The sequence below is a fragment of the Centruroides sculpturatus genome, unplaced genomic scaffold (genome assembly GCF_000671375.1).
Source record: "Centruroides sculpturatus isolate CEXI.00-Female unplaced genomic scaffold, Cexi_2.0 scaffold186, whole genome shotgun sequence".
Classification (NCBI taxonomy): Eukaryota; Metazoa; Arthropoda; class Arachnida; order Scorpiones; family Buthidae; genus Centruroides; species Centruroides sculpturatus.
Genome location: NW_019384354.1, coordinates 643743 through 668158, shown reverse-complemented (window position 1 = coordinate 668158; position 24416 = coordinate 643743). Strand labels below are relative to the sequence as shown.

The window sequence follows — 24416 nt, the reverse complement described above, 5'->3', positions numbered from 1 at the left end:
TAAGTTTATACAAAAAATATTTTTGTTGTTTTACAGTTTTAATGTAAACAGGAATCTTAAATATTTTATTTTTATTTCCTTTATGGTTTAATGTATCAGTATTAATTGGTATTTGTTTAATGTATTGGTGATAAAAATATTTTGTCATGTTTGCATATATTTTTGTATTTAAGGATATGACTGATTCAATAAAAGTTACCAAAGAGGCACTGTAAGTTGGCCCGAAATGCATTTAACAATACATGCAATCAACCAGAATAAATAAAGTTAAGATTCTATTTTAAATTTAGAAAATTCATAAAATATTCTCAAAAGAGACAATACATAAAAAATGTCCTCAAACTTCGCCTCTTCCACTGTGAGACTTAATTTCTGATATGCGTGAAAGGGACAAAGTTTGAGCACACTTTTTATGTATTCTCTCTTTTGAGAATATTTTCTAAATTTAAACTTGTTTTTCCCAGCAACTTTCTTTTTCTTTATATCAAATATTAAGATTCTATTTTTGGATCACTGACTCGCCGAGTTCTTATACATTTGCAAACACACAACTGTGAAGTTAAAAGAATTATTTAATAATTTACTTTTAGTTTTAAAAGGTGTTACATCTTACTTCCTGGAAATATTGTGTAGAATGCTAAATGTTTAATATTTATGATAATTGCATAACAAACACCAATTTTAAAAAAATGTTCAGATATCTCCATTTGGTAAGTATGGATTTGTTTAACTAAGATATTTAAGAAAACAAAATAAAATGACAATAATTTTTGAAAAATAACTGTAATAAATAATTTTTGTATGGGTATTATACTTTATTTATTGTTCATTTTACTACTATATATTTTTACTTTGAATTCAAAGTTTCATTGGTAGATTGCAATGAAAGAGTAACACTTATTTTTAATAAATTACACACTTATTATTATTATTTATTTTTATTTATTACGCATACTGGATACACTCCTTGATGCGGGGAGCAAAACCAACTCCCAAAGAACAAAAACACAAATACAATGATCATAAGATCACAAACAGATTATACAATAATAAATTAAATACATAACAATTTAGATACAAATTAAATATTAAAAAATCAAATATAATAATTAGTTAAAGTTTGGGAGCATCTGTCAATAAAATACAAAAAACTAATAAATAAAATAAAAACCAAAAATAAGCAAATTGCTTACCTATAAGAAAGAAATAAGTTAATAACGAAGATACACTTATTTGTTACATTTTATCATTCATATATATTAAAATTTCTATTCCATAATCTGTTTTACTATTGTACTAGAATTAAAAATGAGAAATTTTAGTTTATTTAACATATTTATCTTTTTATTCTTTCCCTACCGAGTGTGATCAGTTAACCAAAATTGTCCCTCCACAATTATTTTGAATAATCAATGCTCTACTGTAATTAGGTTACAGAGAGAAAGAGAGTGAAAATTAAAGCACGAACTTTAATTATCTTGTCAGTTTCCTAAAACAGCTGCATAAAATCTCTTGACTTACTGTTGGAGTCAATGCATGTTCCCAAATCTCCTCATCACTTGAAAAATGTTCTTACTCTGAAATATTCATTAAAAATCAAAAACTGACAATTGCTCAATATCAACTCTGGGATTACCTACGATCACATTTACACACCTTAAATGAATATTCGAGAAGCAACTATTTCTCAGACAATGAAAAGAGAGTCAGGAACTTTACTGCAGTGCCTCTAATTAAAATCAGTAGACTTTTCTGCAGCATGTTTTCAGAAGCTAGTCAATTGGGAAATGTTTCTAAATGTTTATAGGGATTCTGTTGAAAAATAAATGTTAGAAATTTTTTTCCCTGTTTTAAGTACGTCTGTAATGTGATTACTGACTTCTTTTTTATTTTGAAATTTCTATTCTATTAGGAGTTTTGATAAATAATATTTCTCTACAAGGAAAGTCTTGATTGGCATTTAATCTATGTTACAAATATACCAAAATTATAAAAGTTTTTACATTATAAACTGTGGCGAAAATATACTGATGAGAAACTAGCAGAAAAAAAGGACTTCTGAATAAATGCTTATATTTACCTGACGGATGCTGAGTTCGATTCAATGCCGATGCCATCGCAATCGCCGCAGGACTAGGAGTATTAGAGAAGGGACCAGGACCGATTGTAACCGGAATTTCGGGATACGAATAAATACCATTTTTATTTTTCTTAAACTGTTCAAATATGTTTTTGTTGTCTCCATCTATTAATCTTCGATATGACAAAAACTGTTCTTTTTGATGCTAAAAATATATAGAAAATTATATATTAATCTCAAAATTATAATGGATATAAATTTGATAATATTGTATAAAAAAAAATTTTTTTTGAAACTTTGAAGGCAAGACTTTTACAATTAGATATTTGTTTGAAGAGATCAATTTGTGTGAAATTATAACTTCATAATAAGCCATAAGCCAATTAAATCTAATAATTTTATTTAAAATGAACATCAAACAATATCTTCTTGGTTTGAGTAAATGATTTTGCAGAACTTCTACGGCCACGGTGGCCAAATTGTGGCTCTTCTAGACCATTATTGCAGCTCCTGTATAGTTATACAATTTCTTTTTATAAACTTGAGACATGCTACTAACACATATATATATAATCTAATTATATAAAGTTACTTCTCCTGACTGAATGACTGAGTGATTGATTCATCATTGCCCAGAGCAAACCACTGAACCTAAAGAGGTGAAATTTGGTACACAGTTAGGGTACATCATGAGAATGCACACTAAGAAGGGATTGTTTTGAAATTCCCCTGCGGGGAGAGAGACAGAGGATTAAGGCTTAACCTGAAGAACAGCTTCTACTGTACTATTTTAGATGTGATTTTTTGTTTTCAACTATGTTTCATCTTCATTGAGTACTTAGGTGTATTAAATTAATAACATTTCAGACATTGTTATAAATATTTTCATATATTTCGATTTTTTAACCAAATGTTCAAACCGTTTTAAATTCAAATGTGTTATTGCATATTGGTTTGATTATAGAACGATTGTAAACGTTCCAGAGAATTGATCAAATTGAAAATAGTTTGTTTGATTCTCGGCAATTATCATCATTCTCAGTGTAAGATGTTATATAACAATTACTATGGTTGTTGAAATACTGAATATAAATGGTGTTTGCTTGCAAAATCCGCACGTGCAAAGTCACAGATAACAGCTAGTATCGTATAATTATATGAAAGCCACAATAAGTGTTAGAAGAACCCCAGTTTGGTCACCGAGGTTATATAGTAACTAATGTTGAAGAGAAAAGAAGAATTTGTACAGATAAATATGGTAAAACTCATTGTGTTGTTACAGGTACTTTTCAATCTTGACTCTGATGAGTTCTTGGTGTCAAAACTACTGTGTGAGTACACAGGATACATTAGAAAAAACTTAAAATTTGCTTTAAAGTGTATACTGGTTGTCAGAATTTTAAATTTAAAAAGTTTATTGTACGTGCATAGTGATGATGTCACAATGCTCTCAACTTTAGCAGTGTCTGCCTCCATACAACATATTTTCCCTGTTAATAACAGAGTCATATCAGTCATCTATCTTACTCCATTCGATAGAAAATTTTTGAATTGAAATAGTATGACTTCCAGTCCAAACTGGAAGTTCGTATATAGTTAATTGGTCCTGTCCCTAAGTTTTCTATTTCTGGTCTTGACTTTCATATGTCTAACTCTGTTCTTGAGGTTAAGGACAAACACAGATACCAGTGGAAATTTATACGTCTGCAATTTTTGAAATTGTAGCACAATCAACCAATGTTGTTAGTTTACAAAGTAAAATGCTCAAAATATTCATCACAAATGATGTTAGCATGTTCCGAAAGTAAAAATCTTTCACAATGCTTACCATAATACTTAAAAAGGAGAGTTTCTTTTTTAGCAAGTAAACATTTCTTCCTTGTTTTGTTTGTGCATGCTGTATTATTTTGTGTCGCTTTCAACAGTATTGCTTTCAGAGTACTTTTTAACTCTTGCAGTTTTGGATGCAAGTATGTGTAAATACTAATAGTATATCTAATCGTCATCTTATTTTCTCAGATAATAATTTTGACACAAGGCTCCTAAGAAACGATCTGTGACATTCATTTTGATTGAGTATATAACTGGCTTACATACGTGAGAACCATGGCTATTTCTATTTATTTATAAAATTATAATTATTTAGTATGAAAAAAAATAAAAAATTAAAAAGTTAAATTCAATTGAGGAAGTTTGTAAGATCTTATCTTTGACATCGCTTCCATAAAATGATACATTCAGGGTTCCTACTCAAATTTTTGTTTTAAATTCCTTGACTTTCCCTGACTAAGTTTGTAAAAATTCCGACCCTTGCATTCCTTAAAGTAGGGCACATTGACAAAATAAAACAGCACATGACTTACTACACACGCATGCTATTGCTTCTTCAACTTTTTAATTAGTTATTTTTTATAATTGCTGAATTATTAAAATTAAAAATAAAATGTTTTATTAAATTGAAGTAAAATGTTTACACTGTTACAAATATAAACATCCAAACCCAACAGCTACATATTAATGCCAAATGATTTCCAAATTATTATATCAGTACATTACTATTATTATTATTAGTTAAATGCTAAGTAATTTGGCACTAGAGGCAAGCATTAGATGCCATCTCTTGCTAAATTTAATAATTAATTTACAAAGATCTGGAAGAAAAAGAATTGACCCGAAGTGGGACTCAAACCCACAACTCTCGCTTACTGTGAGGTCACGTTGCCAATTACAACTGAGCAAAAAGGTATACAAATCTCACTTAAATATCATTCATAAGCATTTGAAGCCATTACAATTTAAATTCAATACGTTTGCCCTACCTCAACTTCATTAATCTTTTCATTAAAGATATGCATCATGGAAAGAAATAGACTGAACTGCATATCTCAAGATAAAAATCCTTGAATTTTTTAAGGCAATATCTCAAGGATAATGTATCAGATAAGCCCTTAGACTTTAAAGGAGCTCTACTGAGTGTAAAATCGTTGTAATTCTGAGAAGTAATCTTTAAGGCAGGCCTCAGCAACGTATGACCCACAGGACACCGAGTGACCTATTTCATAATTTCAAGTGACCCACTTGAGTTCCGAAAATAAAATATAATATAATATATAAAAATAGATTATAAAACAAATATGAAACAAACACTTAAAGAATACATAAAATAATTAACTGAATATAAATAATAACTAACATTTTTGTATTATTACAAAGTTGCAGTAACGAACATGTATTTTTATTTTTAAAATATAAAAACTGTAACATATAAGGACCTTGAATAAGTTCTCGCTGTTTTTCAACAGATGGCGTTACCAGAACCACGTGTGTTTATTTTTAGATGGTGACACATCTGTAAGGAAGTACAATAAGCGACCTTGAAATTCAGTATACGTCATTTCACCAAAGTGTAAACAACTTATTTTTTCATTGTGTTAAACATGTCTAGTTTCGTGCTAAAAAAAGAGTATTTGCGGGGAATTTTATTGCACTATTTTATTCAAAAAAAATCTGCAGCTGAAGCACACAGAATTCTTGTTGAGACTTACGGCGACCATGCTCTGTCGGAAACAACATGCAGAGATTGGTTTAGACGCTTCAAAAATAATGATTTTGATGTTGAAGATAAAGAACGATCTGGTGCACCAAGACAAGGAATTAGAGGCATTACTTCGTGAAGACTCATGTCAGACGCTAGCTGAACTTGCAGAATCATTAGGAGTTGATCACACAACAGTTTCGAAACGTTTAAAAGGATTAGGAATGATTCAAAAGCAAGGACATTGGGTGCCGTACGAGTTGAAGCCGAGAGATGTCGAACGGCGTCTTTTCACATGTGAACAGCTGCTTCAACGGCAGAAAAGGAAAGGTTTTCTGCATCGTATCGTGACAGGTGACGAAAAATGGATACACTACGATAACCCTAAGCGTAGAAAATCGTGGGGTAAGCCCGGTCATGCATCAACATCGTCAGCAAGGCCGAATATCCATGGTTCGAAGCTTCTGCTCTGCATTTGGTGGGATCAGCTAGGTGTAGTTTATTACGAGCTGCTCAAACCAAACGAAACTATCACGGGAGATCGCTATCGACTACAATTGATGCGTTTGAGCCAAGCATTGAAGGAAAAACGGCCGCTATATGAGCAGAGACACGACAAAGTGATTTTGCAACATGACAATGCTCGGCCACATGTTGCACAACCGGTGAAAACGTACTTGGAAACGCTTAAATGGGAAGTCCTACCCCACCAGGGGTAGGACTTCCCCTACGGGGGTAGGCTATATTCACCAGACATCGCCCCTTCCGATTATCACTTGTTCCGATCGATGTCACATGGCCTGGCTGAGCAGCACTTTCGTTCTTATGAAGATGCCAAAAAATGGGTTGATTCTTGGATAGCCTCAAAAAACGTGTCGTTTTTCCGACATGGAATTCAAATGCTGCTAGAATGATAGGAGAAAGTAGTGGCTAGCGACGGACAATACTTTCAGTGACGTGTTTATTACGACTTTTTTTAAATAAAGTGTTAATTTTCACAAAAAAACAGCGAGAACTTATTCAAGGTCCTTATAACTTGAAGAAGAAATAGATAAGTTTGGCAATGCCAATCCATAATTCCTTGACAGACATGTGGTAACACTGGTGAGACTGTTTTAAAATGAAAATACCACTGATCCAAAACGTAGTCTTCATACACACATTTTGGTTGATTTTGACCCAGCCAAAAAAGGTTGCCAAGCCCTGCTTTAAGGTATGCTGTCAAACTTTGGGATAAGATTGAGACTGAACTTAAAACACACCATAATATACATAATTTCAAATGCTAATTTGGATATAATTTATATACCTTATCATTCAGTTATAATAAAGCATTAATCTTAGTAGATATTAGATTTATTCAATATGTCAGTTAAATATTTTATTTCTCAAAAGTGTAATTGACAAAAATCCAAATTATGTTCTTAGCAATTTATTTACAGATAATATAATTCCTAAATTAAATGTAAAAAAATTAATATTTAAACATACATGCACAGCTTCGTGTATCAATTGAAGATGAGCAGCAAGAGCAACAAATGCTTCATGGAGTCTTTTCATAATAACAGTCAGTTCTGCATTTAAAAAAAAGTTTATTAAACTTTAATATAAATTCATATAAAAGTTATTTTATACAGTCAAACCTGTCTATAATGAAACCTGTCATAAATGGAGAATTTCTGCAATCCCTTAAATTTTTTGCAAAAATTAATGTAAATTAACTTGTATATGGTGGAAACTGCCTAATGCAAAAACGGAAAGAAAATTGGCCATATAATGGAAAAATCAGTATCTTTATTTGATTTAACACAAATTTAACAAGTTTACAAGCCTAGCATGTATAAATCATAAAAATGTAAAAACATACACATGTGCAATATAGAATAGCAAAACACGAATACTTTATTACAGTAATTTTATTGGAACTTAAACAGAAAGTTTTTGCATATTTTTAATAACAACCATCTTCACTTAACATAAATAAGTGATGTAATTATATGAGTTGTGAAATTTAACACATTATTCCCATGAGATTGCATTCTTTGGTTTGAAGCTTATTTTAAACTTTTGACATCACATTTCCTTTGAATAAAATCAAATCAAAATGTCTGCAGAAAAAAGGAAAAACCGGGCATGCTTTTTAAGCTTTGTAAAAGATATCGCATCATACAAACAGTAATAAATATTCATACCATGTATGGGGAAGATGCTTCTAAACTCCGAATGTGTCAAATGTGGTTTTGAAAGTTTTACACAGGCAATTTTGAACTCTTTAGTTCAAAATTACAGTACAAAATGTACAGGCTTCCAAAAGTTGTGGAAGAGAAATTGCAGGTAGAAGAGAAATTGCAGAAATTGTTAAAGATTGACGAATAACAACTTGTGAATTTGCAACAAATCTTAATGTATCACAGGCATGCATTATTGAAACACTTCATCATCCACTTGAAATGATTGTAAGACATGCTGATGATTGTGTTCTGCACACAGTTTTTTTTTTCTCACTTATGAAAATAATGAACTGAATTGAGTATAATTTCGTCTGGCAAAAGTAGGCAGCGGTAAGGTTTTATTTTATTTTTAAATCAGTTACTCATTTTTATCTCAAAGAACTTTTTTACGAATGAATGAAAAAATTAAAGTTAAAATAAAAATATTTATTATTAATAAAAAATTTGTTCTAGTACAATTCTTTCCTGCAATCAAGTACCGAGGTACAGGTACCACTGTATTTGGTTAACACAATTTTGATATGCATGGTAACATTGAGAAATTTATTAACCTATTCGATGTTGAAATTTTTATTTGTTGCCTGTGATGCCATGTTGAATTTTTGTCGATGTTAAGTCTAAAATGTTTTTTTTTTTTTTTAAATAATAATCGTGTTTACTGTATCATAAANGTGCTGGAACTTACAGGATTTCGTTTCTCTTCCAGTTTGTGCCTTCAATTTTTCAAATAAACAAATCACTACTAATTTCAGGAAGCCAACATATTATTAATTAAAAGAAACATTTTGGTTAAAATCTGATCATTCTCAGCTTAAAACTTTAGATTTAACAGTTTAGAATAATTTTAAGATGTAGTCTGTCCAAAATTGGTAACCCCACTTATTCACTTCTTGTGTTCCAGAATACAAACAATTGACGACCTGACCTTTCTTTTTAGGCTGCTTGGCTGTCAAGTTTAAAAACATTCCTTTTAAAAACACAGAAAAATATCCAATTAAAATTACAAAGTTAACTTACAGACTTCTTCATTTTTCTTTCCATCCTTACCACTCAGGGATTTTTGGGCTTTATATCTACTGAGGAAAATGCACTGGTTTATGTCTTCAAATTAATTTTCGTAAAATTGCCATCTGACGAAATTCTTCAAGTTTAGAATAATTTGGCATAAAATACAGAAATTAGTGATTCTAATTTATTTATTCTATATGTCTTCATATTATGTGACTGATATGGAAATTATTTGATCTGATCCAATATTGACATTTTTCTATCTAATCCAATCTGATCCATTCCAATACCCAATTAAGATAACATATTTTAAAAAATTCTTAGATTGTTGATACATAGCCAATATTTAAAAATAAAGATATTGAAATTCACATTTACTTAATAATATAGAAATCAGAATTTCCTTAATCCTGACATAATACTGTGATTAATAAAAATAAAATAGAAAAATCTAAATTATTGTGATATTATCATAATGCTGGGTGCAATTTTTAATCATATTTTAATTTAAAAAATTATGTGATTTCCAATCTAGTCTGGAAGTTTTTATTTAGTTAGTCAGGTCCTCCAGCCCCTAAGTTTGCCACATCTTTCTAGAGTAAAGTTTCATTTGGTCTCAGTTTTCATCTAATACCATTTTTTAGTTTAAGGAAGGATGGACAGATAGATGGTTGACAGTGGAATCTACAGGTCTATAATTTGAAAATTGCAGTCAATAACTAAAGTTGAATGTGTCAGATATTCTCTGTGCCATGCTAAAAACTATCCCAATGTCACAAGATGAACTATTCTTAGCATGGCATGCTTCTTTATGATAGCAATGATTGCACATGTTTTTTTCTGAAAAATTATTTTGAAAATGCACAAATATTTTCTTTTGCATACCAAGAAACTAGAAATTTTAAACAGGTAGTAATTTTTGCAAATTTTTTACTTCTTTTTTCAATATATTTTTCTTTTCGAAAACAAACCTTATTTGTTTCTTTTTAATTTATTAAAAAGTAACAAATATTAATACATTGGAATATATTTATGAAAAAATATGGAAAATAAAAGAAAAATATGTTTATAAAATGATGATAAAACTTCTATTTAGCTGTTTATCAAGACAATTCAGAAAAATTTTAAAACACAATTCATTAACATAAAGACCTTTAATTTGGGAGAAATGAGTGAGAATTTTGTTTTATTTCAACCCGACAAGATATTCCAACAATTAAATATTGTTGGAAACAATTTTGAAATTTTTAACTTTTTTAATCGAATTTTTTAAAGCTCTGTTTCACTTTTACGCAAATCAAAACTTTGGATCAATAATCAAAACTGCCAAATCCCTAAAAAATATCCCACATTACATCTGCTGGCGAGTTGGACAATTTAACTAACGGAAGTATTGAAGAAGCCTAATTAGCAATGTATGCGAGAATATTAAAAATTTAAAACATAGGCATAACAAACTATTACACAAGTGTCCCTGTACTATCAGAAATTGTTTTAAAGTATCTAATTATAAGTTGCAATGCATTGGATGATTCCAATACCGATCCACTAAAAAGTCAATCAATAAACTGGAAAATGGACTATTCACTTGAATTCATTAAGAGCTTCGGGCATGCACAACTATTGGCTTGGCAATACTCTAATTTCTGTACTAGTTACAATCCAACATTTTGTACATTATCAAATATTGTATGATAGAGACTTTATATCATGCAAACTTGTATAAAAGAGGCTTTCTGAAATCTAAGACCTTGTGCAATCTAAAATTGCTACTGATAGTTGTTACATTCATCGAGATAAATGTTATTTCACTACATTTTAAAAAATACAATTTAAAATTTAAAAAATTTGGATACCTTGTGGTGTCAGAACAGACGGTTGTGACATTGATACTAGATGCTTTTCTAGCTGTTCGATCTGTTGACGATATAATTGCATTTGACTTTCACATTTAGTGACCAGGTTCTGAAAATATCTGTAAAAACATTATACATATTAAAATATTATAAAAAATTAATTATATTATAATAAATGTTTACTATTACAGGAATTTATAATACTGCATTAATTTCAGAACTAAATAATTCTATCAATTACACTGACTGTATTAAATATTAGAGTATTAATTTACCACATTAACACAGTAATAAATTAGATTCATATTCATTTTTCAATCCTACAACTTAACAAGCAGTCATTTATTGTGAAGTCGTCACAATGCTCTCAATTTTACTAGTGTCTTGTCCTCATACATCATACTTTTCTTGTTAACAACAGAGGCTAGCCAGTCATCTAACTCCATTAAGGAGAAAATTTTTTAATTGAAATAACATGACTTCCAGTCCAAACTGAAAATTCATATAGAGTTAAGGCCTCCTGCCCCTAAGCTTATTGAAACCAAATATAGCTGCCCCTATATCTGATCTCAACTCATCTATGTAACTCTGTTCTCAAAATTAAAGAAGAAACACAGACAAACACCAGTGAGAATTTATAGGTCTACAGTTTTTAAAACTGCAGCCTAACTATTCATAACAAATAATCTTTGCTGAAATTGGAATTAATACAAAAAATATTTAGCATACAACAAATTAAATACTATATTAACTGTGTGTTATACAAAAATATCAGGTAATCAAATGAAAGGAAAATTTGCAAAAAGTAGGATTTTCGCAATGCCACAAGCAAATGAATTTCTACTACTCATGAATTTTTCTTTTGTTTGATTGTCCAATAGACAAAATTACTGAATGATAAGCTGAATATCTTCATATTTTAATTCGAAATGAAAAAGTTTTGATTGTACATGGAAATTAAAAAATTTATTTATCTTTTTATACTAAAGGAATAGAGGAGGGGAGTAAAAAGAATGAACAAATGACATGAAGTGATATTTACATGGAAAAAACCAGGAGGAAAGGAAAGAAGATGGAAAGTGTGAAGAGTCAGAAGAAACAAGTGGTAAAAGGATAAAAAAAAAAGATGGAGAAGCTTTATAAAGTTAATCTGGAAACAAAACACTGAAAGGTAAGATATTTATGTTGATATTATATAAAAGCATCGTCACTTAAATGATTATTATAATTTTATTCTCAATAAAAATGTTTGTGTGTGATTAAATTGGCAAAAATAAAAACATTATTGCTGATTTAATATTAAAAGTAAAATAACTATCATTTAATACTAATTTTATTACAAAAAGAAATACAGTAAAGCGTCGTTTATCTGAATCAATTGGGGACTGGGGTTGTTCCGATAACTGATTATGTACAAAAAAATATATTAATCTATCCAATGTTAAAATTTTTCTCCGTTGCGTGTCGCTTCGTGTTGAATTTTCGTCAATGTTAAGCCTAATGTAAACTTTTTAAAATAGCAATCATGGCTATTATATCGTTAAAAATTATTTCTTTATTTTTTACAAACAAAATAAATATATTGAAAAATATATAACCAAAAAAATTTTATACTTTAGAAGTTAATCTAGTATCAAAAATGTTCGATTCAGCATGACACACAGTCCTCAGAAAAACACCACACAAAAGTGCCAGTGCTGCCAGCTAAAACACACACACCAACAAAAAAATATTGGAGTGGCCCAAGATATAGCCAAAGATTGCAGCGCCACAGCACTAGCGAAAATTTAAATTTGCCGACTGGAATTCTTTCGGATAACTGAATTTTGGATAAACGCTCTACTGTAATATTGAATAAATATTTATAAAAATGCTTTGTGATAAGAAAATTAGACCTAAAAACAATGACTGGAGACTGCTTTATTAACTTCTAATCAACAATAAAATGTGCCTAAGAGAATTTAAAAAATTAGAATTTGTGCAGAAAGGAAAGTGCACACACATCAAAAAGACTTTCTAGCCACTCTAAATGTCTTAGGTGGCCAAACTGCAGCTTGCAAGCCACATGGTTCTTCTGGACCCTTATAGCAGTTCCCATATAGTTATACAATTTTTTTTTTTTACAAACTTCATACGTGCTATTTACACACATGTAATATTGTATAACTATATAGAAACTGCAATAAGGATCCAGAAAAGATGTGTGCAACTAGTGAAAACAGTTTGGCCACTGTGGCTATGTGCTTTCGGTTTATTTATTGGACGATAAAAATTTATCTAATCTGAAACAAATTAATGCTTTAAAATTTACACTTGATTAGTATATTTTATAATTGTTTAAAACAACTAACAGTCAAGAAGTTACTTTTTGCAAAATGTTTGTTTTTATTTACAATATAAAAAGTATCCAAATTTTCATTTTTATTGATTAATTTTATCTTTACTACTTACTCAACCGGCGCAGTATTTTCATACTGAAGCGTAGGTGGCATATCCTTAGTTCTTTGAGCTATTTCGGCATTTTTCAATTCCTACAAGAGAAATAGAATAAGTTTAAATTTATCGTCTACAACAAAGTATTTAGAATGGAATTAATCATTATTTTTGTATACAGTGGAACTCGCTTAACAAGCATAATTCCTTCCAGAATCTTACTCCTAATGCAAAATACTCATTAAGTGAAACAGTTTTTCCCATATAAATTAATGTAAAATACAATAATGCATTCCATGCTGAAAAAATACTCAAACATTTTATATATAATGTTTATTCAAAAAAAAAATTATACAATATACATTGTTAAAGAATGTGAATCATCATCTTTTCTTCTAGTGCGAATGAACCAACCTGGAATGCAAATTCGATTTGCAGAAAAAAAAATAAAAATATAGTAATTTCTAATATTTAATTATAGCCTTTACACAGCCTAAGAATTTGACATATTGTTTGGTGTGTTTATTATATAATGGGCTATGGTTGTTGATGTTTATATGTAATATGTGTAAACACAACTTTGGAAAAATGTTTGATCACAAGCGACACTAAGATGCTAGTGGAATGAGTGCTAAACACAGACTGATGGAGAATGCATACAATCCAGGACTTCCCCTCTCCTAGTCACTCGTTATGTGAAACTCCACACGTTAAGCAAGTCATTTTTTTACAATTTGTTTTGCTTGTTATGTGAAATACTCATTATGTGAGGTGCTTGTTAAGCAAGTTTCACTGTATTTTATTAAAATAATCATAAAAAATAATTTTTAAAATTGCAATTACATCAGTATCAGTTTTATGAATAGTCAACTCAGGCTTTAGTTGTCAATTTAACCTCAAATCCCACAGATGACAAGAAGACATCTTTGGTAACTCAATCAACTTATTTCACTTTTGAGAATTTCATTAAAAATTAAATATTTTTTACATTTTAATTTTATTTTTTGAATAAAATTCTAAGAAATAAATTCAAAAACAATAGACGTACTTGAGCAGTCTCCTGTTTAAGTTTTTCGACAGCAACAGCATTCCTTTGCAAACCATTGGAAACAATCGACAGCATCTGTTTCAGAGCAATTGTTTCTTCTTGAACTTTTAAAATAGGTTTAGAAGATACTCTTGTTATTTCTTCCCTTATTATTTTTTGATCTTTGACATATTTTCTGAAAAAAAAATTAACTCCCATTAAACACATATCATAGCAGATGCCAAGAAAAGAAATATAATGCATGTATTATTAATCCGTAATTTTAATTTTACCAATTATTTTTGCGTCTAAAATTTTTAGATTAGAAATGTAATTTCATAAACATAAAATGATGGCCAAATGAAAACCTTGCAACCACCAAGACTCGAGTTCAGGTACAAATCTTCAAATTTTCATAAGAGCTTTGATCTTGATGTTTGACCTTGTGCCTTACTATCCAGCTATATTATTAGTCTAAATAAACCTATAATGGGCATAAAAAGACCCACTTAGTAGCCTTTTTTCATGCTAATCAAAGACCCGAAGGCTCTTAATGGTCACTACTGCTTAGTAACAGATGTTTCAAATGTGTTTTTTCACATAACGTACTTATTTTTATAATGTCCAATTTAGTTTCCACAATAATAGAGCAAACTATCTCCACTGGTCAATTTACTATTATGTTTTGGATGCATTTTTGAAGCACTAATCATAAAAGTTTATAAAAACTGCTAACAATAGCAAAAACTGCTGTTACTCCAATGTTACAAACTTTGACACACCTCCCCAGTGGCAACAGAATGTCAGAATTTGTGCAAAAAACAAAAAATGACAATATATAATAAAAAAAGCCCACATTAATTATTTATTAAAAACTTTTTATTACTGGCCAAAGACTGACTTTGACGCCACCTCACAACCGACAGAACGTCAGAATGAAATTTAAATTTTAGACATACAATCAAGTTGTTTGTAACCCTTAAAGTTTGTATATAGGGGAACTCATGTACTACAGTCACTTGAATTCTTCAGTATCATAAAATTTTATAATGGTAAGTAAATTTGAGATATAAATTAACTCTCTTGGTTAAAGTAGAATTCTTTATTAAAATAAATCAAGTAAAGGTATCCTTCAATTAGCATGGTTAATCAATCTCCCAAAGCTATCGCATATATCACAATTGTGTTAATAAAATCCCACATTACGCAAGGGATACCTGTAACTTAACATGGCATGTTATAATTACAATTTAAATATATATTTCAAGTTTTATTTATGAGTTTATTGACATTACACAATAAAGAATAGCAGCACAAAAGTTATATAGAAAATATCACTAATGTCTTTACTACTCAGTACAGCAACCGGCATCATCCATACAATTCTGCCATCTGCAAGGTAAATGATCAATTGCATCCCCAAATTCAATCTTACTCAGATGCCATAAAAATGTAGTGACAATATGGTTGATGCCAGTGTCAGTTTCTTGTTACAAACTACTTACTTTGAAGACATATCTTTACATGGAAAATACCTAATAATCATATGGGAAAAGTTTGAAGAATGTGGAAGATGAGCCAACAACTCTCAATCCCAACAGTGAAACAGGTTTTGTACATAACGATTGTAATGAGTTGTCCCATTGCCTTGAAACACAATGACATCTTGTTCTAATAGTTCATGGTCTGCCATAAACAACCAGAATTGCTGAAATGTGATGTTGTCTTACTTCTAGACAGTACACCTCATTGCCAATGTATAAAACATTGTGACTGTTGTGATGCTGGGTTGGGAATTATTGGTTCATGTTCCCTACTCTCCAGACCTTTACTACTTGTAATTTCTTGTTTTTATCTATTTAAAGGAATGCCTTAGGTAGTAAGTGGTTTACAGCAAAAGAAGATATCAACCATACTGTCAATGCATAATATAACAACCATAAAATCATACACAAAACTACTGAAATAATCCTCATAACACTATTTTAAAAAATGCATACACACATAACAAAATGCTTTCACTCACAACAGATCTTCCCTTTAGATAACTATTGGAGCCAGTTTTATCCTCCCTATTAATGAATTTCCACTGAAATTTTAAATATCATTTACATGAATATAATAGAATAAATCATAAATGTGTGTTCCATAAATATAGATCCGTTTTGAAAAAAACAATAACATGAATAAAAAAATTTCTTAATGCTCAATGTGACATCCTTGAGTCAAAATTAAATTAAATACATAATTAGGCATTGATTTCATTAAAGTCTGCAAGTGTTTTTCTTCCATTTAGCTACTATTGCATTCTTCAATTCCTATACTATGGAATATTGCTAGTCTCCTGCATACACAGCTATAACAAGCATTTTACACAAGTTCTTAATGGGGTTGAGATTAGGACTACAATGTAGTCAGTCCAAAATCAGCACTCCATTACTCAAAAACCATTTATATTTGTGTATTGAGGCATTGTCCTGTTGGTAGATCCATGTTGGGCCTTCTATTTTCTCTGCAAATGATAAGAGATATTTTCCCATATTTATTGATAGTCATTTACATTCATACTTCCATGTATAAATGCCACATTAAACTTTCCATTCCATCTGAATGATGCCCACCCATATCATCACATAATTGCCACTTTGGTGACATTTTGAACACATCTGTTCTTCCTGTCTTAAATTGTGCCAACAATCAATCTGAGCCATCCAAATAAAATTTGTCTCATCACTCCATATAATTCTCTTTTCAATATCATATTTTTGGCCCATTTTAACCTCTTCTGCTTGTGCGCATTTGTTAAGGCATAGGTGAGTTTTCTTTGACTGTAAAGAAATTGGCCTGAACTTTTAATAATTCTGGAAATTGTTGATTTGGATATTGGATTGTCAGGTCTTATGGAAATTTGATGTACTTATGATGAATTATTGCCAATTTCTTTTAACACAACTCATTTTATTTGAGGTATTACTTTTGAAGACCGTCTTTTGGAGCATTTTTATACTGTCTTCTAGATATATAAAATTAATTAAATTATGAGATCTTTTCAAGTTTTATTCCAATTTGTCTGTTTGATAGTCCAGATTCCGTTCAGGCCATAATTAGTCCTTTTTCCATGTCTGTAGCACCCTTGGCACATCCTGTGATTCAAGTCACACAAAATATCAATTAACATTAGTTAATCAGTTTCAAATTACGCTGCCATTTGTAATTGGATAAGTAAGGATCTCTAATGGCAAAAATATGTATATTAATTACATAAAATTTGATACTTTAACAAAAATTTTCATATTGGACCTATATTTATGGGACACACCTTATTAGTTTAGCTAATGGGATTAGTTTGTCACATATATACATGTTTTTTTAATATGTTAGTTGAGAGAGTTGCACTAAGAGAAAGTTCGACTGCACTTGACTCAGATGTTTAGTGAATGACAACTTGGAAACACACATAGATGTAGGCCCCCCATATGCCTGCATGCAATAAAAAAATAAAACTGTAGGACATTAAAAGTATATCGACTGAATGGTCAGTGACATTAGCAATGAACCAAACCTTCACGAAATATTAGTGTTTTAATATGTTTATTCAAAAATCATTAAAAGGATTAATCAGTTTTAATATCAGATATCTTATATATTTTATTTAATAAGACAAAATAACACTAATTACCTAAAACTATTTTATTAAAAAAAATAAACATAAACATACTTGAAAATTTCCAAAGAACTAGAAATTTCATTTGGAAGAATTGTTTCTTTAACAGCTGCTTTATTATCACTGAAATAAAATATATTCATTTATTAGCAAATTTTTTCAAGCTTCTATCAAGTCAGCATAAATATATATATATGCTTAAATTTATGCCGTACTGTATATTGTATTATATAATAATGTATTGTAAATTGTGTGTGTGTGTGTGTATATATAAATTATAAATCTGTATATATATATATATATACAGATTTACAATTTCTTACTAAATTTATACCTTAAATAGGGACAAATTCTGAATTCATTGATGTGATAAAATATTTAAAAAGTAATAAAATATTCATTAAGTTTTATTATTTCTTTTATTACATTTATATAGTTATAACCATTATTATCTATTTATTAAAATGTTATATTGTAATATAAAAAATTGTTATAAAAAAGTTCTTTGTGTATCAATTAAATAAAAACTCTCCAAACTACAAATTTTTTAAAACTGCTTTGGATTAGATAAAACTAAATAATAATAAAACTTATTTTTAGGTAATAAATTTTTAAAATTGCTATATTGTTGTATGAATAAATATGCAAATAAGAAAATGAACCTACCTTTGAGTAGATGAAATGCCGCCTCCTGAAATTCAAAACACATTTTAAATGAAAGACATTTACAGTAATACATTATAAAAATAATTTCCTAATATTTATCTCATATAATTCTAAAATTATACAAATTATTTTAATTCAACTGAACAATGATGAGTCTATAAATAAGTTAAACACATGGCTGAAGTGGCTAAGAAGTCATCATACCAACCCAAGAGACCAGGTATCAAATCCAAACAAGTAATGGAATTTTTCATGGTCCTGTCCTGGATATGTTGGATCCAATACCTTACTACCTGGCCACATTGTTGTTGATCTGGCCAAACCAGGATGGGAGAATGGGTATGATTACAAAGACCCTCTTAGTGCCACAGGACAGTGTGTCAAAAAATAATAAGATGAAACATTTTCCTAAAATTTTAATTTCAAAAATACAATTACAGTCAAACCTCAATATAGGACCTTTCTTAAAAAGTGCCATCTGTGCAACATGCCAATAAATATTCACAAATTAATCTTCCTTGTATATTATTAAATAGAGAATCCTTTTAAATTTATTAATTACTAAATGTGAAAGTTACATTACAAATTGTTATCACTGAATCACAAACTCTCAAATTTGTACTTTTGTCCTAAAAATATTACCAATTCATAGCTGGATAAGTTTGTTATATTTTAAGGCATTATTTCTCAGTTTTAATGAAACAAAATCTATTTTTTTGATCATCTGATGTGTCCCAACTGATTAATAAAATCATTTCTGATACAGAAAGTCCCTGACTTTTAAATGTAATGTATTCCTAAGAATTTGTTCAGAAGTCAAGACAGATTTGCATTCTCATGAAACTAAAATAGTGAATATGTATGAAAGATAAAACATTACTCAAATCACACAAGCAAAGACAGATCAAATGTAAACCAAAAATTAAAATTTTCACATATGATTTTAGTGTTACAGAAGTCAAAACTGGCAGAAAACATTTGAATGTTTTGTTATTGGCTGAAAAATGTATGGTGCAGAAGTATGAATTATGTATGAAAGAGCATTCAGTTCAAAAGATAAATGTCTGAAAGTTAAGGACGGCTTGTAAATGTTTACATGAAAAATTTTTGTTAACGTAATAAACCCAAAAACACAATAAAGTTGCTCTAAATATTCTTTCCATACTACAGAAAATAAAGTTTGAAATCTTGTCCATTCCTGTAATACAGAAAGGATGTCTTTCAGAAGACAAATAAATTATATATTCTGTCTATTTTAAATAAAAACTATTAGAAGAACATATTTTCATAATAATTTTACACATTATTAACAGAGAAAACATAACAGAAGTTCAACTCTTTTAATGTTTAATTGCATATTATAAAAGAAATTTTTATAAGATGCAAATTTATGACACATAATTAACTTTATTATATACTTTCTAAAACTCAAATAGTAATAACAAAACTTCAATAAAATCATTTAAAAATTCATCTAATAAAATTAAAATATTTATTAAGTAAAAGAAAATTCTTATTTAAATCATTCCTTATATCGTAAGGTGTGTTTTCATGCAATTGACCAAATATTGATTGTTCTACTGTATGGTAGTGTATTAACATAAACCAGAGGCAATAATGTATGTCAATTATAGTTTATATTGTTTCTCAAAGAACACTGTTTATTCATTACCAAACTGCATTACCAACAGCCTGTTAGAGAAAGATGCTAAATGGTTGGATAAGTTCTTTCTTTTAGAAACGATAACAAAAATTGTTTTGGTTAAACAAAAACTGGTTGACACACGAAAACACATTTATATTTGATAATGCTTTATTGACAACATGAATTATAAATTTTATGTATATATGTTTTATATATACAAACTCTTACAAACTGAATGCCACCATTTTAAATTGCTGTAATTATGTTAATTATTATTCAAGAAGTATGTGATGTACACCAATCAATACAGTAACTGTTCTAGTTTCATCTCCTGTCTGTATTCAAACCAATTGTTGTCTACGGCCTCTACAAAGTGCTGTAAACAAAAATAGTGACTTCAAAACAGAGATAGTGTATTGTGTTCTGCAGTTCAAAAAGTTGGAATCACTCATCATTGTGCAATGCAAGTAATCTGCAGGAGCTGTAGAATTGTGGAAATTGTGAGATATGCTGTAAAAAGTAGGAAGAATATTAGTTGGATGCAGGCCATGTGACACAAGGTGCATGCATTGAGAAACTAATAGGCAAATGTGACAGTTTTCCAATATTTTAATGTGCATTACAATGTTCTCAGATAATTAACATAATTACAATAATTTAAAAAAATAGGATTGGTTTTGGAAGACGCCATGTATATATATGAATAAAAATAGGGAAAATAGTAGTACATAAGTGTAAGATTGAATAGCAAGAAACACAGTATACAAGTATAATAAACATACTAAGCTTCATAAATTTTTCAAATGCTATCATGAGTAAACTCAGGAAAAATTCTTTGGTTTTGAATCCATGTCAACTTAAATTTAGTCTCTCAAACCATATACCACAACCTGAGTTAACTGAATAACAGACACTAAATTATTAAAAATGTAAATAAATGCATTCTCAGTTTCAATAAATGACTTAATATTGAAACATATTTTGTAGTAACAGGCTTAAAATATATAGTATGTAACAGGATTTTATCAATTTTATTTCGTATTTTTTTATTATTTTATTACATTCCAAATTATCATTCTTAAGTTAAATCTGAATACCTGTAGAAGTTTGAGAAATATCGACACCACCCAAACCGACGCTGGTTGTCGTATTCGTAGTCGTCGTCGGAATATTTAATGTTGTTCCTCCAAAACCAACATTTAATCCCGTCAGGGGAACAGTCGATGATGTTCCAGTACCTAAACATAAATAAAAATGTTGAATATTATCAATGTTAATAAACAAAAAATCCAGCAACAAGCATAACTTTCCTGATAAAAAATTTAAAATTGTGTGTGGCACCATCTGTTACAAGATTTTATTAAAAAACTTTTTATATTATTAGCTATTATAAAATGACAAATGCTAATAATGAGTAATATCTTCATTAAGCTCAACTCTACTTGACATACAACCCCCATCTATCTCCCATCCCATCAATCTTTAACCACCAAAATTTAATAGCATTGATGTCCTTAATAAGCAAACCTCCCTAAAAATTTCAGAAATTTTTGACAAAAGGGACAGATGTTAAGATTTAAAGTGGGTGAATAAAACTGCATCATATACACAAACATCCATACATACAGGAAAAAACCCCCAAATTTTTTCTACTTCTCTACATTTCAAGGTCCCTTGACTCTAAAGATATAAAAATCTTGGGGATCATTCTTTTGACTGATTACCATACTTTCTCTCTGTTATATACAACAGCTGAAAAAATAAAAATTAATTAACAACCATCATAATTTTATAGAAAAATTTATAGGAATATGATGAATAAATTCCTACATAATTGAACTGTAAAGAAAAAATAATTAATAGAAATGAAAAAAAACACACTTATTTACAAAGACTTGTATTAAGATACTAATGTCACAAATGACTACTACTATTACATTGGTCTTTGTTTTGTGGTCCATTAAAGATTGAAAAATCTCACATAAGTATATAAGTATATGAAATTTTTTGGATATATTCTTATACCCAAGTTCACAACTAGAATGAAAAGTCAGAGTTCAAGGGTTAAATAGAAACTATAGTTAATCTATATCAGTTGTTCCATAGACATAATCAACATTATTCATCTATACATTTATATACAAACTAGCTGCAAGGACCTGCTTCGCTGGGTTTTTATTTGTGGGCAAAAACTAACGATAGTGAAGATTAAGATAATTACATTAAAGCCAATCTTACCCGTTTTCACATAATGCAAGAATTAGGTCCCCCGTTTCCAGACTAATTAGAGAATTTTTACGTCCAGTTAAACAAACTATTTTCAATTTGATCAATTTTCTGGAACGTTTACAATCGTTCTACAATCGAACCAATTTGAATTTAAATTCAAATTCGAAAATTTTTAAAATCGAAATAGAAAATCTTCCACTTTCAACCATTTTCAAGCCCATATCTCCAGCACCCTTACAGCTATCGAGACGCAACACCATAGTGCACAAATGGAGACTTGGGGCTACTACCACATACAAACACCATTCATGTGCGATGTGTAGTTTTGGCTGAAAAGTGAAATATAGGGACACACACGTCCATTTATATATATATATAAATGTGAAAATAAAATCTTTTATGAATTTAAAAGATATATTTAAAAATATTATATAAAATTGTTTGACTCTTCCTTAATTCAAGAAGAAAAAAAAAACCATTAAAGTTTGACTTTTAGTGTAATAAATGATATTTATTCAATTCTTTAGAACAGGACAATTTTTCTTAAAAATTCTAAATAAAGATTTTTCTAGCCTAAAATTATATTTGCAATAGGCACTTTAAATGTAACATTCTTGATTCAGAAAAATTAAAATGAGTAATTCATAGTAAAACTTAAAATTTATTGAATCTGTCTGACCAGAGGCTGGTTCTCGCTTACAACAACTTATCGATGTGGAAGCCGTGGCATTGTTTTCATTATTGTGGTATGCCATTAAATTATGCATCTATGAAGTACAATATGTGCAAAATATACACTACTGAAATGAAAAGACAAACAATATTACCCTGTTATGAGTTTATTTCTCCTGAAAAAAAACTAACATACATGCTATTAGCATGTTGATTTACCATGATATGTGTAATGTAAACGTTTGAAGTGTGCACTACCTCACTGTAGACAGTGTTCTTATTGTTCTCAGATTCTCAAACATATCCTAGAACAAAGGTTGCTACAGACTCCTCCAAAAGGAGACAATTCACATGCATAATGCAGGAACAGTTCTTGGTGGATCTTAACAGTTGAACACACTCCTTTAATATTCCCACAAGCAGGCATTAGATGGTGTGAGATTGGGGGAATGGGATGGATGAGTGAAGTCCACGTGAAATGATTTGTCCTGGAAGGTTTTCCTATAGAATGGCTAGAGATTCTCAAGTGGTATGGAATACACAGTGTTTCAACATCAACAGTATGGGGCTGGTCACCCCATACTGATGAAACCATTGTCTATCCTGAAGAAATGGTCCGATCACCATGTCCCATTAATATTCTCAAGTGACAATAAGAGCATTGCCTTCCTTTTTACTACTGAGAATACGTACAGCTGAAGCTATGCCATGTTGACAAATGCACATGCAAGTTTGTGATGTGCAAGTTTCAGTACTGTTCATTTTGACAAATACTGTATGTATTGGGAAGACTGAACTGATATTGAATGATGTCAATGTAAATGATGCATTTGTATTGGTCAATACTTAATTTTTTCACTTGCAATAAAAGTTGAGCCCAACTAAACTCATAAACACATCTCTTTCCCAATTTGATCTCACCTTGTGACTGCTATTTTGTCACAACTTTGCCACTTACTGTTACAGATTCCATCATAGCAATAATCAACCTTAGGAATGAAAAAATGTTATTCCCAAATAATAGTTTATGATTTTACCATTAAAAAATGAGTAAAAGTTTAGTTCATTTTCATTATTGAAAATTTGAATCATCTATAAAATTGAAAATAACTATAATAATCCTGGGCTAATATGTACAAAAGTTTAGTTTCATTTAGTTTTCAAATTAATTTGTTGAATACATACCAAAATTAAACCCAGGTAATGCAGCTGATTTTGTTTGAAGTCCACTGAAAATTCCAGTACTTGGTAGAGAAGTCACAATGTTAGTGTTGACTCCGGGAAACATCGAAGCTCCAGATGAAGAAACCGTCGTCGTAAAACCGCTGTTAAACATCGTTCCTGAAATTAATTGTTATTAATTCATATAT

The 24416-nt window shown here is 29.6% G+C and overlaps 1 protein-coding gene across 4 annotated transcripts in view; it reads right to left on the bottom strand.

Annotated features, from left to right (window-relative positions):
* Positions 1 to 24416, bottom strand: part of LOC111639228 (nucleoporin p58/p45-like) — a 33985-nt gene that overhangs the window by 4168 nt on the left and 5401 nt on the right. For all 4 annotated transcript variants that reach the window (XM_023385029.1, XM_023385038.1, XM_023385046.1 and 1 more), the window contains exons 3-11: positions 24232 to 24387; positions 21243 to 21383; positions 18501 to 18525; positions 17889 to 17957; positions 14192 to 14366; positions 13162 to 13241; positions 10711 to 10829; positions 7107 to 7189; positions 2081 to 2285 (exon numbers count right to left, since the gene is read on the bottom strand). In XM_023385029.1, the coding sequence (XP_023240797.1) occupies positions 2081 to 2285; positions 7107 to 7189; positions 10711 to 10829; positions 13162 to 13241; positions 14192 to 14366; positions 17889 to 17957; positions 18501 to 18525; positions 21243 to 21383; positions 24232 to 24387 (1053 nt within the window). The remainder of the gene's footprint in view (positions 1 to 2080; positions 2286 to 7106; positions 7190 to 10710; positions 10830 to 13161; positions 13242 to 14191; positions 14367 to 17888; positions 17958 to 18500; positions 18526 to 21242; positions 21384 to 24231; positions 24388 to 24416) is intronic.